The following is a 20,079-nucleotide window of genomic DNA, read 5'->3' as shown; positions in this document are numbered from 1 at the left end:
ACATTTTCTTTTAAAGTTGCATTTTCTTTATTACTGTTTTTCAGGGCTGCATGTTACACGGAGTTAATATGTAATCACGATATACCATGACGACAGTGTGGAGTTACCCCGGGAGGAGGATGGCAGCCTGGCTCTGGTCACTGAGTTGTACCCGTCCACCAGGCTCGATTCTCTGCATGCGGGCTCTCAGTATTGCCAATCAGAACCCTGTATGGCTCTCCTAAAGCTGGCCAGTCTGGGACCCCAGCGATGACTCTACTTCTCTGTGATGCCATTCTGCTGGCAGACCAGGTTCAAATCCCTTTTCTTCCCTAAGGAGTCCTAAACCTTTTTGATTTACTTTACCCAGGACTATGGATAAAGCTGGTTTTGGAATTCTGGCGCAGTAGTAAAAACAAACATGTTTGCTCCACCTCTCTTAGGATAGCGAGAAATTCACCTAAGAATCCAAATCCTCAAGCCCCTGTACTGAAAATGGCCATGGTCATTGTGATACGACACCGTTTTCAATTTGTTTCCAACTTTTTTGTTTTTACTATCTATTTAGTTACTAGATTTGAATTTGTATTTAAAACAGTTTACTGAATTATTTCTGATAAAAAAGCTCCTTAAAAAAATACTATGTTTATCATCTCAAGAATCTTCTTTGGGAAATTAGGGAGACAAGTGAGAAATAAGCAATCACTAAAGCATTAAATTTTTCATTAAAGCATTTTGTTACCTGTGAAAAAGTACTAAATAACAAAACTTAATTGATTAAAAATGCAATACATTTGAAAGTTGCTCTTGTACATCTCAAGGCCTTATTTGGAAAATAGTTTTCCTGAAATTGAAATCATGGAGATGCAGTAAGCAAAATCCAGATTTTGAGAAAAATTACCAGGCAAATGATTTTTTCAACAACAAAAAATTACAAGAACAAAAGAATGGAAGAGGATATTTACATGACACAGTGAATTCTCAAAATCTAATTCACACACTGTGTACTATAATCTACTCCTTTCTTGATAAATTCTTCACAAATATCTCTGACACCTTGTTCTAAAGTATGACAATTGCTCGTTGCTGTCACTTGGGAATTTTTCATCAAAATCTGAATGTCTGTATTTTCCTCTTAGACTTTTTTAACCTTGCACTTTAGTTGCAAATGAAATTCTAGGTTCAAAACAGTTTTCATACAACGTTGAGCCTGAAGCTGCACCCATCTTCTCACAACAGCTTTTAAGAACAAGAAATCAGTCACTCTGACTCTGATTCTGTGCCTCTGATTCTGGAAGTTTGTAAAATTTTAAACAATCTTTATCCTTGAAGTCGTGATGTAACTTGATGTGGGGTTTTCCCTTTCCATGCTTGTTTTTGCTTTGTACATTCCCTTTTGATCTATAAATATCTTTCTTCAGTTAAGAGACATCTTCTTCAACTAAAAAAATTATTTTCTTCCCAACAATTATTATTCTTTGTAAAAATAATATTGGATATGCTGGGTACGGTTTTTTTTAAACCATTTTTCTCATATTCCCAATGCATTTTTCAATGTTTTATGTGTTGCCCTTCTCTTAGATCTCAAATTAGATCTTCAGCGATGTCCAGTTTATTCTTTAACTCTATATGGAATGCTTACTTTCAGTAATGAAAAACATTTTGAATTTCAAGGACTTTCCTGGCCAACTTTTTCAAGGTGGCCTTCTGTTAGGGTTATTGGATCGACAGCCCCCACCATCATCCCAGCGTCTCCAAGCGCACTGAGAACTTACCCTTCTGCTTCCTACGTAATTTTCATTCTCCAGATCAACTGCTGTGCTTGTTCATTTTGGCCCTTCTTGTTTGTCTTTCAGTTGATTTTCCTCAACTCTCTGGATTTCTTTTCATACTGATAAACGGAAAAACTGGTTCTTTTAGCAGTTTAATGGAGGACCTCTACAGCAGGCATCCCCTGCATGTGTGCTCCTTGGTCCCTCGAACCGCAGTCTGTTGCTTAGAATGCGCCTGCAACAGGCTGGCTCTGAACTTCAGAGCCCCCGGGGCTCCACTGGGAGGGATATTTGAGTTGTTGCTTTGCTCCGCAATACTCTCCTAACCACAACCAGTATACTGAACCTGATTACATAAATATAACTTACATTCTAGTCAAGGAAGTAACATTAGAAAAAAAACACCGCATTTTAGGAAACATATCTTTATAGCTTCCATATCCCTAAATTGATTGTAAAATGCAGTCTAGAGACAGGAAAATAAAATATTGGGTAATTTTATACAGCTTCTTCTAAATCTCCATTTCTAAAACTCAATTTAAAATAAAATAAAATAAACCTCAATTTTCCTAAGTAAAGGTTAGTTATTTTAATTTTACTGTATAGGAAAAAAGTAGTCATGTTTAGTACATTTATTTGGAAGTAAGTATGCTATATGGGAATATATTTTCACTGTATTTCTACAGTAACAGGTACAGGTAAAGGAGTTACAGCAAAGAATTTAGGGGTGAGCTGGGGAGAGAAGAGAGTATAATCAATAGGTGAAAACACTATGTCTAAAAGCGAAATTGACATAAAAAGTAAAACCAAGTACCACACCACTCTGTACACTCCCTTAGTTATACATGGCCTTTCTACCAACGTATCAGTCACAAAAAAATGAAGTCTATAAAGTATAAATTAATCAAGATTGTCCCCCTCTGAAAATATGACTGGTATCACTACAAAAAATTTGATGTCACTAAAGGAAACTGACAAAAATCACCCAGTCTCGGCTATTCCATCAATACGTGTGTGTATATATATATATGCATATATATATTTATATATATATTACATGGAGGTCCTTTAAACCATGAGTAGGTAAAACAGGATGATATAGCTAAGGCTAAACTCATTTATTCGTATACATACAATATTTTAAGTCAAAGGTCTTTTTTAAGAGTTCTGCCCAAATGTACCCTTCAGAGAGTTTTAGTCTTAAATATTCAGCAATATCTCAAGGACTAAAATAATGTGACAGACTCACTTTAAGTTGCTAGGCACTGGTAGAAATGCAGTTTATAAGACAAACCATCAAGCTAATATATTTTTAACAAAAAATCGATTCATTCTGAATTTGCAATAAGCCATTTTATATATGTCGGGCAAATACACTTAAAATTTCTTGATTATATTTAGATAAACTTCAAAGAGAGATATTGAGATTATTATTTTATGTAACATAAAAATTTAAAGACATATTCATTTGCAGACATCCAAACAACATACCAGCTGTAGTCACAATTTCCCATTTACTTTTTTGATATATGAGTAAGTAAAAAATATAGAACTATGCAATTTTTATAGACACTACTAAAGAGCAAATGCTTATAATAAATGGTAATTTAGGTATAATAATTTCTTTCCCTTTTTCTCCACTTAACAAAATTTGACAAATAAAATTTTAAAAAGACACTCAATCTTGAAATTAAAACTCTTAAGCTTTAGAGTTAGGTTGATATAATGAATCTACATAAAACACATGATAAAACCTGTATTGATTTTAAAGTATTGGCTTTCAAATAAGAGAACTATAGAGGTTTTGGTTGTTTAAGATTCAGGTAGAAGTAGTTGGTGATATTTAGAGAAACGTGTGAAGAATTAAAACCAGAACTCTGTGTATAAAGTGTACCATATATATCACAAAACAGAGGAGAAAAAGCAGAGTATGCAAAACATGGTGACGGAATTTCTTTTAACTGATCACTAAAGAATATCTATTGCCTATTATGCTGTATGCTCAGCCCTCTGCACATCACATGCCTTTTCATTTCTTGTAAGCACCTATACCACAGTGGTGGGTGAAGAATAAAAGTTGCTGAACACCAAGTACAGTGCTTACTCTATGTGACCTCTACCTGTAGTCTTTATGCTTCCAAGGTTAAAAGAAGCTTGTTTTAAAACTTCCTCAGGTGTGTCTTCTTCCTACTTACAATTAAACTGTTAACATCACATAATCCATTTAATAAAAATTTCTGGTCTATTTTGACTTATGTGATTGTTTTTTGTATCTCTTGATTTATTAACTGTTATAGTTCCGTATCTGCATGAATGGTCATATTTTCATAGTTCCTGAAATATAAAACTGAGGATATGAGTTTAACAAATGTGACAATATACTTAGAATAGTTACAATCTTTTAACATTAAGAAAATAAAGCTTTGAATTACTGGTCATTTTGTGTATTTTATAACACAGAAATGCACTCAGCAAACACCAGAGGGAAACAACGTATCACTGTCTTTTTGGAAGTTTCTTAATCTGTCTCATGGTAGACTCTAAACACAGACTGCCTACTTATGATGGAGTATTTCCTTGCTTAATCTGAAGCATTCAAGTGAGCAAAGCTTATAGCAGTGGCTTAATAAATATGGCCGGATTACTGGCAGTCAAAGCAATGTAAGGAAAGGGTGAACAATTATTTTTAACAATGCCTGGCATTTTCAACTTTACCCGCTGGGCACTTTGTTTACATAATAAAACAGGGTCTGCAAACCTGCAGCAGAATCTTTGGCAATTAATGAGTGTCAGAAAGCATGAGGAGGGGCGCAGTGAGACACAGAGTCACCCACTTCTCCGTTACCGTAATTCTGGTTCAGGAGCGTGGTCTGGTTCTCTGAATATGACTCAGCTTTCAGCAGGTTAGCAAGAAGCAAATATCTGTAGCAAATCCTATTATCAGATAGAATTTCTGTCAGGATGGTAATATGGAATAAGACTGTGGAAAAAGGGCAGAGGTTAGGGGAAAAAAAAAAACCACAGAATTATGCAGATATAAGTGTCGTCGACTTGTATGCAAATCAGTTGTACTGACCAGGACATGAATTCCTCCAGCAATATCATAAATATCTGATGTGCATGACATAAAATGACTACTCAAGGAGGTTCACGAACTTGGGCCACCCTGCACATTGTTTATTACTAATCTGTGATGAAATGATGAAGTAACAGGCTTATATCAGAGGAAATCAGCGATGTCACAAGCACACTCTTGAGCTCATCGGACAGACACCTCTTGTCAGAGCATCCTCCTCTCTGATGAAAGAAGCCGTGCACTGGCGTTATGTTCTGGCACAAGCTCTGTGCCCTGGGGACCTGACACTCTGCAGAACAGTGCCTCTGAGCAGCACTGTCACAAAGCACAACACCTAATGGCATAAGCCGAACTCTAAAATGCTTCCTACAAAATGCCTTTTTATCTACTCCAAATTTAAGTTCTGAAATCCACAGCCAGTTATACTCTCTAACTTTGCAACACTTAAAGTGTATCTGTCACATGGATGACGTAACATACAAAATGGGTAACAATGCTGTCAGGCTTTACATGTACAAAAGTCTATGGGCAGTCAAATTAATACTCGATTAAATATTAATACATTCTAAATTTAGATTAGATGGTGTTTAGTCTGACAAGGACCTCATGTAAATTAAACAATAAATTTGGGTATTTTCATCAGTCTTTTTCAGCAACTTCAAAATCTTTGTATGATACTTACGGATAATTTTTACTGATGATTTTTAAATCATTCCTTGAGGGATTTTGATCAAGCAATAATTCAGGCACATTCACCATGTGGAAAATAAGTATGCTGAAAAATCAATACATAGCTGATGAACACATGAAACAGTATCAGTGAAAATCAAAAACGGTTCTAAAAGATGTGCTTTACTCTAATGAAACATGTAAGTTCAAATAAAATACCTAACTTCTTCCATGGGAAAAATTTATTGCAGCACTTCTTTCTCACAGAAAGATTTTTAACCAAAGCTGCTTTTCACTGCTATTGTTTTCTGAAGAGACCAGGATTACAAAGTCCATAAGCATAATAAATGGGAGAATTTACATATCACATAAAATGTTTCTCTTCTTCAAATCTTATTTTCTTACTTTCCTATGGAAGCTACGTAATTCAGTTATTATAATCCTTATTTCATACAGCACAAAGATGTTCAACTGACTTTCAGTTTGCACCTGGCAGATGGATTTACAAATACTTTGAAATTAAAGAAGTGACAGGGGTTAGGAGATAATCATGATAGTATCTCCATTTCCTTCACCAGCTATGTCCTCTGAGCTCACAGATGGCCCCTCCGTGCTGAAGCACCAGAGGAGACCTTGCTGTTGCCGGACCAGGTGTTCCCAGACTCACCCAGTCTCCTTAACGGACAAACTCAGTCTACAGGTTCAGTGACTCTGGATTTGTGGGTAATGGAAACTTCTGGCATAATCCCTAAGGCCCAATTACCCCTTCCTCCAATTAAACAAATATTTGTTAATGTTAATGTCTGTACCAAACACTTCAGTCTACATTTATTGGAGGGTGAAGGAGAGAAAATATACACAAAAAGGAATGTTGCCACCTTTATAATTCCTCCTATAGTTTTAGCTCCCATCATTACAATTCCCACTACTAAACACTGCTGTCAACCCTTTAAAAAACATGTTTGTCTCTCTCTATTCCTCCCTCCCCCATGTCTCTTCTCCTTATAATCAGCCCGCCTTTTGGATGGGTGACAGTCAAGCAGAAGCCTTGATCCTTTCCTTAGTGGAATACGAGAGCAATCACTATTGCCGGCTCCTTTCAGAACTACTGAAAACATATCAGGCGTTTCCCCTAACATAACAATTCTTGAGAATTTCTTAGTATTTAAAAAACCCAATATCCTGAACCTTTTATGTGCTATTCACCTTAACTGAGTTTTATACAAAATTCCCCTGGAGAAGTACCTATTAAGTACACACTTAAAATTTTAGTCTTGTCCATTTTTTAAAGTCTGATATGGTGTTTTAAGTCATTTTTATTTTTTTTCTACAGGTCCTCCCTCTTTTCGTACAATCCAGCTGGGAGAAGACGCTGGGTGCAGCTCAGCACACTCCTCTGTCTGGGCCCCTCCTGCCAATGGCAGCAGGATCCGACCTAGAGGACTGAGGAGGGGAGCAGAGTGTCCCTTCAGCAGGAGGGCAGGCAAGGGTTTCATCCTCTTTCTAACTTAATGTTGGCAACTACTGATCCTCAATGCTCCCAGACATCAACTAACAGGGGGCTGCAAAGTGGTCAGTCTCTCTTGTCATTCTTTTAGCTGTATTAATCTTATAAGAAAACATTTCTTCTCATCATAATGAGGTTACCCAGTGGTAAGAGTTCATACAGGAATATGGAAGCAAAATAAATGATTGACTTTTCCCCCTTTTTTGCCGATTTTTAAAGATAACAAACTGGTTCTTTGGTGACCATGAATTAATTTAAAAATTCACCATGAAAAATTCATGAATTTAAACATGTTTGATGGGTTTCAAATCTTTGCAATTAACACCCTTATTGAAGCTCAAACTTTCCAATTTTTGGCTAGAGGGGAACAGTTCCAAGCTGTCTAAGGCCTTCTGACAAAACCTAAAATCTGAAATAAGTAGATGTTCTATATTTCCTGCCCTAGACTTAGTTTAGCATCATCCATTGTTTTCCAACAAAGTTTGGCTTTCTTTTAGGAGAAAATATTTCCCAATTATAATCTGGGTACCAGGAATGACTACTGCTACTGTCTTTGTCAGCTTTAGATCTTTTCAACAGATCTAAATTTGTATTTTAGTTTTAATTTGGAAATAATTTCAACTCCCAAAAAGTTAGAAAATAAAAAATAATAAACACTATAAATCCTTTACCTAGGTTTTCTTATTGTTAACACTTTACTCTTCTTGCATTATACTTTCTTTCTATATATAACATATGTGTATAAATACATTTTCTTCCTTAACTATATGAGGGTAAATTACATATATAATGGCTCTTTACCCTATATACTTGAGGGTATTTTGCAAGACATAAAGATATTATTTGTTATAGCATAGTTGCCAACTTCGTGAATTTACACTGAAACAACACTAATCTACTGTCCATATTCCTTGCTAAATGATCTAATATCTTTTATAACTATTTCCCCCCTCCACGACAGAAACCAGTCCTGGAGCAGGTATGTTTTTTACTTATCGGTTTTTAAAAAAACTCTTGAGTATGCCAAAAGTTTTCTGAAATACTCTTCTTGGATCTTCCCTTTTTAAAAACTGTGATTGTAAAATTGTGTCGCAATTTTACAACAATGACCAGAATTCAACCACCTAAACACAAAAATAAAAATGCAAAGGTGACTCATCAATGCCAGGAAGGGTCTGGTGAGTAGTGCTCTAATTAATAAAAGGATTAAAAGAATTCAGACGTGGTACAGCTAACAGTGGCAGTGTGTAGTAGTGCTGGTAACTATTAATGGGGAGAGAGTCTGCAACAGGCTTGATTCTGACATCAGCAATTTGTGGGGAAAAGAAATCACAGAAATAGGACAAGAGCATCAGGACCCCATTTACACGGAGGACGTGGAGACAGGACCTCAACTGAGGTTACCGAACTCACCATTCTGAACAGCTAGAGTGCTAGGTGTTACAAAGCAGAAGTACAACATTCTACTAAAATATCATGTAAACAGGTGAACAGAGACCATGTGGAACAAACCTGTGTAACTCTCATCATCATCAGACAAAGGCACCTCTCTTTTCAGCAACAACTCCAGCTCCTCTGTTTCTGCCACATCTACTGGACGCTCCCCATGTTTATTAGCTTGAAAAGGGTTTCCACCATGACGAAGCAGCAGTTTCACAATCTGCAACATTGAACAGTAGGAAGACTCAGTCCTTTTGTTGACTGCATTATTTCAACCATTCTCCCGATTATACACACAGTCTCCTCCTGCTCCATCTATTCCGCCTCCTTCCCCACTATCTATTCTAAATCATAATTACTCTCAAGTTCCATTTTCACTGCCATCCCCTTCTGACTGCATCTACTACCAAGACAGTTGCTCCTTAAAATTGAGGTTGGGCTATCTTAGTACCGAATCTCATGATTTTTCTGAGATCTGTTTCATCAAACATTTGACAAATATTTACTAAGTACCTTTAACAAGGACTACATCAAGTTCTCCAGATAAATCAATGAACAAGAGTAACAAGCTCCCTGGCCTCTTGCAATGTACAGGCTACAGGAAATCTCAAAAGAAGTACTTCCCCTGTTTAAGGCAACCAGCCCTACACCAAGGCTCTTTAATAATCTTCTTTTCTCCATCTCCCTGGGATGTAAACTATCACTAACTGATATGAGATTACTTAAAATTAATGAAGCTTAAAATGCAACGTCTCTGACTTTCATGATCCCCTTACATGGCCCTGTATCTTTTTATTCATTTCTTAAAGAACCTGTCCCCACAAATTACGTAAGTTTTGGGCTCCACAAACCAAGATGTGCCTGGCTAGTCATTTCATTTTTTTGGTTTCTTTCTTTCTTCCTATTCCACTTCTTTTCTATATTAAAACCTTTTTTGATTGACTTATTTCTAGAAACCAATCTTTCTAGTTCATTTCTCTTTTGCCTTAAAACAATAATGGGAATAAAGAAACAGACTTAAAAAAAAAGAAACTGTTTAAGCCTATACTCTTCTCCTCCACCTAAACCTCTCTTCTTTTCTTAACAGTCAAGCTCCTGGACAGTGTTTACCCTTGCAGCCTTAGACTACTTCTTTCTTACTGGCCCTTCAGCCTTCCACCTACAATTATGTTGCCATCAGTCCAGTGAAATGAGTCTTCTAATATCTGTGAATATCTAAGCCACAGGTGATTTCCCCAGGGCTCTGTCCTTGATTCATACTCTGTTCTACATCATCTCCCTGGAGGGCTCACCACCCACTCTGAATGAGATGACAATTATGCAATCCATCCATCCATTTTCATTCTCATGCTCATTCTTTCTTAGCCCTCTTCCTCAGCTTCAGAACCAAATTTCGATATATTATATTTTAATACAAACGTTGAACCCAATTGGTCCCAGAGTTCATTAAACTTGCACCCTTATCCTTTATCTTTTCTATTCTTAGTGACTAGCACCAAAATATACCCAGTCACTGAAGCCAGAACGATGGGAGCCATCACTGATTCTTGTTTTTCATTCATTGTTGCTGTTTAGTTACTAATTTGTGTCCTTCACTTTTGTGATCTCATAGACTGTAGCCTACCAGGTTCCTCTGTCCATAGGATTATTCAGGCAAGAATACTGGAGTGGGTTGCTAGTCCCTTCTCCAGGGGATCTTTCTGACCAAGGGATCGAACCTGCATCTCCTGCATTGGCAGGAGGATTCTTTACCACTAGTGCCACCAGCGAAGTCCGTTTCACTCATATTCCTCGTCAGACAGGTGGGAAGTATTATTAATTCTGCTTCCATGACATCTCTTTTGCTTTGAGCTTTTATTTCCAGTGACATGAGTGTGTGCTGTCATAGGTAAATCTGTACTATAATTTATTAACACATTTCTGCCCTTGTCCTAGACCATAAACTTTATGTGAAATCTTTGTCGTTTTTGTATTCTCAATACACAACTATGATGTTTTCTGGTATAGCACATCTTTTTCAAAAAACATTAAACAAGATGCTACAAATCAGGAATTTCTAACAAATGAAAGTATTTAAGAGTAACAATGATTCACAGTGAAATAAAAATGAAAAATTGTTTCTAGGCTATGGAAGAATAAAGCATCAAAACAGAACATTTGAAATGTAAGAACACAAAAAGAAAACAAATAACTCATGATCAATTGCTGCTGCTGCTACGTCGCTTCAGTCGTGTTCAACTCTGTGCGACCTCAGAGACGGCAGCCCACCAGGCTCCCCCGTCCCTGGGATTCTCCAGGCAAGAACATTGGAGTGGGTTGCCACTCCCTTCTCCATGATCAACTATTTTTTTTTTTTTTTCATGATCAACTGTTAATGTTCAATTTTCCTATTTATTAATTTTCATCAAGTTGCATTTTTTAATAAGATCAAATAGCTATTCAAGGGTGCTAGTGAAAAACAATTGTCCCTGATATTTATCTTCAATGCTCAAATATCATACCTAGCATGCTGCTTCCGTATTTTTCAGTTTTAGGTGTTGTCTACTGTCTTACAATGGAAGACAGGGACTCAGCTCTCGTTTACCAACTGCACCCCTGTACTCCTATACATAATCATTCCCCCTCCTCCTAACTTTCCAAAATAGTCATATTATTTTGTGTGTATTATGATTAATATAAATATTGAACCAAGTAGCATACAATGACTAAATTTTCATTCTTACACAAGTCATCTGATCCCAGAGTTAACTATCTTCATTTTTCATTTGCTCAGTGTTCTACATACTTATCTTTAACTCATCCCCCATTCTGCTACAAGCACAGACCCCTTCAGTTCCACACACAACCACTGTTTCTGTTCAAGTCCTTCTCCAAGCCTTCTCACTTACTTTAAAATGGACTGGCTGCTGTCTAGATTTGCTTCTCATCTGTCATCTTCCTTCATCCTATCATCCTAGAAACACCCTTTCCTCAGTTTTGTGTTGAATTCTTTAGATCATATCTTCTTTGTTGGTTTATGCCCTCGTTTTGTTGAAACACTACCTCCAGGAGATTCTTGAGAAATGGTTAAATAATCTGAGAGTTTTTTGGTACATGTCAGAAAATACCTTTACTCTATCCTCACTTGAGTAATACTTACTTTGGACATAGAATAGTTTTCCCTCCAATTTCAAAGGCATGAGCATTATCTTTTAGCTTCTAGTGCTGTTATTGAAAAGTCTGATGCCATTCTGATTTTTTACCTTTACATGGAACTTGCTTTTTCTCTCTGTAAGCTGGAAGACGTCCTTTGCCCCTATGGTTCTGAAATCCCAGGATAATGAATTTTGATCTCGATCTTTTTAACATTCATGCTGAGCATTCAATTACCCTTTCAATCTGAAGACACCTGCTCTTTCAGTTCTGAGAAAATTCCTGCTTTTATATCTGATAAAGTCCTGTGTTTTCACTGTTCTGTCTTCTAAGAACTCTTTAAGATACTGGATCTCCTGAATTAATCTTTCTTCTCATTTCCCCTCCTCCGTCTGTTTCCTGGTTTCTGGGAGGTTTTCTCAACTTTATCTTTAACCTTCAATACTGTATTTTTCGTCCTGTTATCATTTTATTAACTTCTAAGAGCTTTTTTAAGAGTCACTCGATGGATGTGAGTCTGAGTGAACCCGGGGAGTTGGTGATAGACAGGGAAGCCTGGTGTGCTGCGATTCATGGGGTGGCAAAGAGTCGGACACGACTGAGCGACTGAACTGAAGCTATGTTAAGAAAAGTAATCTTCTCTTAATCTAAATAATTTAGGACAGAACTGCTATCTTTCTATTTTTTTCACCTTAGAAATGTCTTATGGATGGTTGTAGTCATCATGAGTATCATTGGAAGAAATCTAATTCTTTGCTGGAGAATCATATGATACAGATAAACACAAATGAGCTTTTGGTGGCTCTCATTTCCCTCCTCCTCTTTGGGGACAAGTAAAGAATAAGGAGAAAATAGCCCTCAACAGCTCTGAATTATGACTCCTACTATCCTAGGCATGTTGGTAGGAGGAAAAGCAAAGGTCTCTTGAAAACAGCATGCCAGTCTCCCTCTGGAAAGAGACTGGAAATAGTGTTTGAATCCTTGTAAGTACATCAGCTCAAAGGTCAGCTTCTGGAAATATTTTGTAGCAATGTGCATATTTAGAAACTTGTATTCATAGAAACATGTCTTACTCATAAGGCATAATTCTTTAACATTACATTTAGCAATCAAGAGATCTTTTTATGCAACATTTGAAGAAAAACTATTCATGTTTGAAAAACTATCAATAATCCTTTTTTTAAAAAAGGGAAGTGAATACAGTATTTAACACAGCACACCCAGAATACAAATTATGTATGTATGAGACTCAATATTCAATACAGAAAACAGAAAAGCACACGAGTGAAAAATAATATAGTTAAGGGCTTATCCCATAGGTATGTATGAGACTGGAACAACGGTAAGGATCAGTTTAGGAAAAATAACATTATTATTTTTCTTCAAAATTTGAACTTGAGAATTATGAAAAAGTCTTTTAGAAAGATTTAAGTGAGAAAATGGCACTTTTAATTTCTGAATTTTAGTTTCTAAAATATTTGAGTATATTTGAAAAATAGCAATAGTAGCCTTTTAATCTCTGACCTCTGAAATTTCCGTAACATTTTAGATTTCAAGGTAGGTTTATATGCTCAGTGTCTTTTTTTCCTTCAAAATATCCCCTTTAAATAGGTATTATTTATTATGGATGAGAAAAAGGAAGTTGAAAGGAAAAAAGTAACTTGAGACCACACATATGGCAAACTGGCCAGACCAGAACTGAATTTGTATCTATCTTCACAAATTTCATTTTTTTCTCAACTAAAGCGGCTTTTAAAAGGCAGGCAGCATGACCCTGACATTTTTATTGTGTCAAAAAAGAAAATAAGGCTGAGAATGTTTGCTGCTAATGAAAAAACTAAGGGGGATTTTTCTAGCAGAAAGGTATGAGATGACACCAAAATTCGAGCTAGGGTGTTAGAAAACATGTCCTGTGTTATTCACCAGAGAGCAGAGACAGTGTATTGAACAGCTCTTCCAGCTTAATATATCATTACCTCACTTTCTCTTAAGAAGACATTGGTATTTATCTTGTTTAGTCCCTTAACTTGGACTCTTATCAGTTTAATAAACTTAGGAGTGTCTCAGACCAATGTGACCTCATGTGTCTTTGTTTCGCCAAACTCCGGGAGAAGCTAAGGGTACTAGGTACTAGAATGTAGTGGGTCATACAGTTTCCACAACAGACACCAAAGGATGTTCATTTACTGTGATGATTAAAGTGATTAATACATATGAATCATTTACAACACTTATCTCCAAGTGAAAACACACAAATATTGCTGTGAGAAGTTAATGCAATGTAGTTCACAAATTCACAACCACTCCAGCCAGAGACTGGAAATCTCACAGAGACTGAGAATCCCACATGAAATTCACGGCAAAGAGAAATCCTTGGACAGCATCTGTGCCACAGATCTAGGGCAGCTAGTCTCACCTGAAGCAGGATACAAGATATTTTGTATACAAAGATACTCTCAAAAACAATGAACTGATGGATGTGTCTGACCTTATTCAGGGCATTTTAGAGTTATGAAAGAGAGAGTAAGGAAATACAAAATATATATTTACACAGAGAACTAAATAAGAAAAATTAGAACAAGGCTGAGTAGTAACCAAGGTAATAAATAAAATCCAAGGCAAAATAAAATTAGAGTACACTCTGTGAGTCTCAGAGCAGCAATATATATTAAAATCCTTTGCAGGAGTCAGTAACTAGAGACTAAAATTTAATAAGGCAAAATAGCTTACACCTTGTTAGAAATGAAGAGAAGAAACACAACAGCTGCTTTTGGCTAATGGTACTGGGAAGGGTGGAGGGACACAAGGGAGAATTTAGGTATTTTTCTGAGCTAAGTAATACTTTTCAACTTTCTAAACTATGCACAAGTATGTCAATAAAAGTCAAAATTAAGTGAAAAACAGAAACTACTTCTTTGATGAACAGAATCCTTTGCTTTAGACACAGCTAACAGTGGCCTAGGTTGATCTGCTTCAGCTATAAGCAGGTTACAGTAATGGAACTAAGCACTGCTGCTGCTGCTGCTAAGTCACTTCAATTGTGTCCGACTCTGTGCAACCCCACAGACGGCAGTCCACCAGGCTCCCCCGTCCCTGGGATTCTCCAGGCAAGAACACTGGAGTGGGTTGCCATTTCTTTCTCCAATGCATGAAAGTGAAAAGTGAAAGTGAAGTCGCTCAGTCGTGTCTGACTCTTTGCAACCCCATGGACTGCAGCCTATCAGGCTCCTCTGTCCATGGGATTTTCCAGGCAAGAGTACTGGAGTGGGGTGCCATTGCCTTCTCCAGGAACTAAGCATTAAACATGCTTAAAACAGAAGCTTCATTACAACAAAGATGGGGTAGAGACTTTGCCAGAGACTGAAAATGCAAATGGAATTTAAAACCCAGCATGGGTCATAATATTGCATCAAAACAAATCAAACATGGTATTTAAAGATGCCATTAAATTTTCAAGCATATATAATCGAGTTTGATTAAATCGTCTTATTATATACATAAGCATCTGAGTATCTTTAAATAAATAATGTCAGCTAAAATTCAAGAACAGTTGTTATATACAAAGGAATCATTAAATATTAATGTCTTAAAAAAGGTATGACAGTGTAAAATTTTTATAAGTAAAATATGCTTTAATCTCTATATCTAATTATCCGACAGTAGAATGGCCCTTCAAATAAAAATTTTGCCAAGTTGCTTAATTATCAAATTAAATAGATTTTATGAAAAGATAATGCTAAACTCATAATAGGAATTAGCAATTAGAAGGTAGAAAATGGGAAAATAAAACACAAATGAGCTGGTCAGGCAATGAATGAAATATGACACCAGACTGTACAACTAAGAAGTGAGTTAAATTACTCTGGGTTAAATGTATCTTTTGAAGATGTGTATTACTGCTCCTCCTGTCATACTCACATCTCTGTGCCCACTACTAGCGGAATCATGGAGTGGAGTGTCATCATCTAATCCTTGTGTGTTAACATCTGCTCCAGCTGCTATCAGTATCTTAGCAACATCATAATATCCCACGTTGCAAGCTTCATGCAGTGGTGTCCAACCTAAAGTTACAATATTAATTGAACATATGGTACACTTCTACTAATTCAACACATACGCTTTTAATATACCCATGTGTGATACAGTAATTCTAAATGTACACAATACAAGGAAAAAGGAATGATGAACAAGCTACTGAAAATAAGTACCTAAGAAAACCACTAATTTTACAGAAGGTTCATCCACAATAATATTATTTCCCATGAAAGTGAAGTCATTCAGTCGTGTCCAACTCTTTGCGACCTCGTAGACTGTGGCCTATCAGGCTCCTCCTTCCATGGGGTTCTCCAGGCAAGAATACTGGAGTGGGTTGCCATTTCCTTCTCCAGGGGAGCTTCCCGACCCAGGGATCAAAACCAGGTCTCCCACATTGCAGGCAGATGCTTTACTCTCTGAGCCACCAGGGAAGCCCCATTATTTCCCATGGGGCTAAATTATTTGACAAAAGTATTAAACTAACATTTAAGCTTACCCAATGAATATAAACTAGCTATAATTTATAATAATCAACTGAATTATAAATAAGAAGAGTATAAAAGGGCAAAATAAGCTTGTTAGGGTCTTACAATAATACAAGATAGTAAACAGAGTTCCCTGTATACAGCAGATTCTTATCTATTAATATTTTATATACAGTAGTGTGTATATGTTAATCCCAAAAGTGAAAGTGAAAGTGAAGTCACTCAGTCGTGTCCGACTCTTTGCAACCCCATCGACTATGGCCTACCAGGCTCCTCCATCAGTGGGCTTCTCCAGGCAAGAGTACTGGTAATCCCAAATTCCTACTAATTTCTCTCTTTCCCCTACCCAGGGCTCTCTCATATACTTTTTTTTTTCTTTTTTCCATATACTCTTGATGGGAGTGTAAATGGATCAGGGATCTTTCTTTTGGAGGGTTATTTGCCTGATTTTCAAAAAAATGGATAAAAATTTTATCCTAAATTAGATAAAAAATTATATGGTAATATGCCAGATAATACAGAAGCTTAATATTTAAGAATTTGAGTGATTACTGACGTGGATCAGGGTTTCATGTACAAACTCCAAAATAGTTTTAAAGTATACTTTTAGAACACTTTTATTTCAGAAAGAGGAACAAAGAATGTTGATTAAATTGTAATCAGAGTCTGTTTAGGTGACAACCTCAAAATTTTAGTTCCTGAGTATGTCTTTAATTACAAGTCTTACCTGCAAAATCTTTCACATTCACATTTGCCCCTAAACTTATTAGTTCTTTGACTTGTTTTACATCTCCTCGAATAGCTGCCATGTGTAAAGGAGTTTCACCACGTTCATTTCTTTTATTAACTTTATCTTTTTGTCGAGATGAGGAACTGGGAGTTTTCTTTTGGGCTGGTGGTGTTTGCGATGGATGATTTGGTGTGGAATCTGTAAGAAAGAGAAAAGTTTAAAGTTCTAGACTAAATATTTTGTAACATTCATGTAAAGGTTTCTACAGGTAATGTGCTAATTTCTTGGACTGAGGGAGTACCTTCTCACCCAAACAATCTGACACTTGACTTGGATAATCTGATAATGACTCAGAGTAGATTTTCCTTTAGGGTTATCAAATACTGCATGTGCCAACTAAGAAAAAAATGTTTCACTCTGTCAATTCTACCCTGAAAGTACTTGCTCAATGAATAATTGGATAAACTGCAAAAAACCCATTTTTCATGGCATGTTATGATGTTATTTCAAGACCTAGATGAAATGACATTGAAGGCTAGAGTTTACACCTCTTACTCAAAGTACTGGACTCACAGTATGTATTTCAATATTAGGTACAAATTAAAGTCATAGATTATTTTAGTATGAAATGAAGCTTATGATCCATAAGAAATAAGAACAGTCTAGAAAAAGGCCTTTAAAAATGAGCTGATAAAGGAGGGAAAAAAAGTGTTTTGCTTTGATTTCTATCTTTTGGTATTTGTTCCAGTTTCTCTCTCAAAAACAAGAAAGTTAAACTGCGTGACATTTAAAGTCCTCTCCTCCCCATTTCAGAACTAAGAAAAAAACAAAACGAAAAATAGTTTCTTAATTAATTAAGGATTCAAGACATATGTACAGTGTTAATAATTCTGAAAATTTACAACTATTTAAAAGAAATAACAGCTCTAAGGAAAAAAAAAGTCTACAGAAAATAATTTTTCAGCATCATATAATGACTTCCTTGCAAACTGCCACGATGGGAATGTTAAAGTATTATCCCTCTTTTCTCAGTAAGAAAAAAGTTTAAAGTTTACCTTTTGATTTTTAAAGTACATTGAGTTAGTAACAGTTTCTTATCTATGAATTTCTATAACGTACACTCCAGAAGTACATGAATCTTGTCTAACTCATCACTGTATCTCGACTGCTTAGAAGACTTCCTGTTACACAGTGTACTTACACAACATTTGTTGAGTGAATACATGATTATTATAATATTTATAGTCAAATTATTTATTTAGGAAATTAGTGATTGAACTTAAAAAGGCATTTTTAAATTCAAACAACTTGCAAGAAATTAACTCATACAAAATTTTCTCAGCCATACCAAAATAATATAACACAGACAAAATAACAGTAGTAATACCCATAATGGCAATCAGAATAAACGTGGGAGGTAAGTTATATAATCGATAAGATTATGAACCTTAACAACCGTATCTATCAGCTGGCAAACAGGTTGATACTTCAAAAGCTTTCCCCTCTATACATGTATTAATAAGGAGGACCGATATACCCTTAAATGAAAAGAACAAAGTGCAGAATAGTATTACAGTATTAATCTTATTTATATTTAAAAACAAACAGCAATAAAAGATACATTTACATGTTTATATCTAAAAAACTGAGAAGAAATTATGAATAGGGCTTGCAGCTTAAAGGGAGAGGTTATTGGAAATGAGGAAAGATTTTTAGCTTCTTGCCTTACTGTATTAATTCTTTAATTTACTCTAAGGATAGAGGTTCATAGTATTAAATAACACTTTTAAGAAACAAAAGTTTTCCCATCTAGCTATTAAATCTGAGTCAAAGTTAACACTTTTCAAATGTTCAGAAACATATGAAGTTTAACATTGTAAATAACTTTGATTTGGCCAGTCTCCCCAAGTTGTGGGTGGAAAGGTGGAAGAATAACCAACATGCCCCACTTTAAAAAGAAAGTTCTAACACACTCTTGTTAGCGAAAGATATAGATACACTTACGTTTCAATGGAAACTATGATCTATAGAAACTCCAAGAATTTTACCAAGTTGTCCCATTTTTTAATAACAAAGAGCCAACACTGGAAAAGTTCACTAGAAAAATTGTGTTCTTGTCAATGCATTTCCACAGGGTCTGTCATGTTATCCCAAGTGTTATACAAAGGTGCCCTGAAGAAAAGAATTTTTCTTCCAAATTTTTGGAACTTTTCTTTCCCAAAGAAAAAGATTTCTCCAAAGAGATTTACTTTCTTCTTGCATTGCTCAATGAGAACTTTATACAACTTAAAACTCTTGTTTTTAGCTACCAGAATGTATAACTAAGTTCACTGCTCAATGTAGTAACTATCCCAGCCCAGCGGTCTGGACCTTATCTACCTTTTAAACTCTTTTAATAAATGAGCAAGTTGGTTGTTTGTTCCTTCTTTGTCTTTATCCTGCCGGTAAGCCATCTTTAATCATTTCTGGAGGGCAAACTATTGATACTTGAATAAACACACACACAAACACACACACAAGAAGCACAATATCTTAAATGGAAATGTGAAATGAAACATGAAATAAATTTACATAATACACTGCAGATATTTTTTCTTTTGAAAATAAATTTTGTTGTTGCTGTTGTTCAGTCATCAAGTAGTGTCCGACTCTACGCAACCCTGTGAAGTGCAGCATGCCAGGCTCCTCTACCCATGGGATTTCCCAGGTAAGAAAAATGGAGTGGGTAGCCATCCCATTCTTCAGGGGATATTCCCAGACCAGGGATCGAACCTGTGTCTCCTGCATTGCAGGCAGATTCTTTACTGTTGAGCCAACACGGAAGCCCAAAATAAATTTTAGCAGATCTTAAACAATAAAACATGAACTATACTCTTGCTTCGAAAAGCATGTGATAAGATTACCAGCTTACAATAGAGTGCTAACTATAAAAGTAAAGTATAACTATAAAAGTAAACTATAAACCTAGAAGCAGCTTTACAGAAACTGAAGTAAAAATTTCTGCAGTAAGGTAAAAGCACACACAGTTCTGCAACAGATTTCTCATGTGGACTGATCCAATTCTAAACTACAGTTGACCCTTGAACAACTCAGGGATCAGGGGTACCCACCCTCCTCACATTTGAAAATCTGTGTGCAACTTACAAAGTTTGGAGTTGGCCCTCCAAACCCAGAATTCTGTATCTTCAAATTCAACCAACCATGGATTATGCAGCAGTATAGTATTTACTTCTGAAAAAAATCCATGTGTATCT

At 36.0% G+C, this 20,079-nt stretch overlaps 1 protein-coding gene across 6 annotated transcripts in view; it reads right to left on the bottom strand.

Moving 5' to 3' along the window:
• The window catches only part of ANKRD12 (ankyrin repeat domain 12), a 99,169-nt gene that overhangs the window by 19,741 nt on the left and 59,349 nt on the right, over positions 1–20,079 (bottom strand). For 5 of the 6 annotated variants that reach the window (XM_027525812.1, XM_027525814.1, XM_027525810.1 and 2 more), the window contains 3 exons: positions 16,823–17,023; positions 15,494–15,636; positions 8,516–8,663 (listed from right to left, as the gene is read on the bottom strand). In XM_027525812.1, coding sequence (XP_027381613.1) covers positions 8,516–8,663; positions 15,494–15,636; positions 16,823–17,023 — 492 coding nt within the window. Of the gene's footprint in view, positions 1–1,754; positions 5,487–8,515; positions 8,664–15,493; positions 15,637–16,822; positions 17,024–20,079 lie in introns of those variants that run through there. The other variant, XM_027525815.1, reaches the window with a different exon arrangement.

Source organism: Bos indicus x Bos taurus, chromosome 24 (genome assembly GCF_003369695.1).
Source record: "Bos indicus x Bos taurus breed Angus x Brahman F1 hybrid chromosome 24, Bos_hybrid_MaternalHap_v2.0, whole genome shotgun sequence".
NCBI classification, from domain to species: Eukaryota; Metazoa; Chordata; class Mammalia; order Artiodactyla; family Bovidae; genus Bos; species Bos indicus x Bos taurus.
This window is presented reverse-complemented; position numbering and strand designations above follow the sequence as displayed.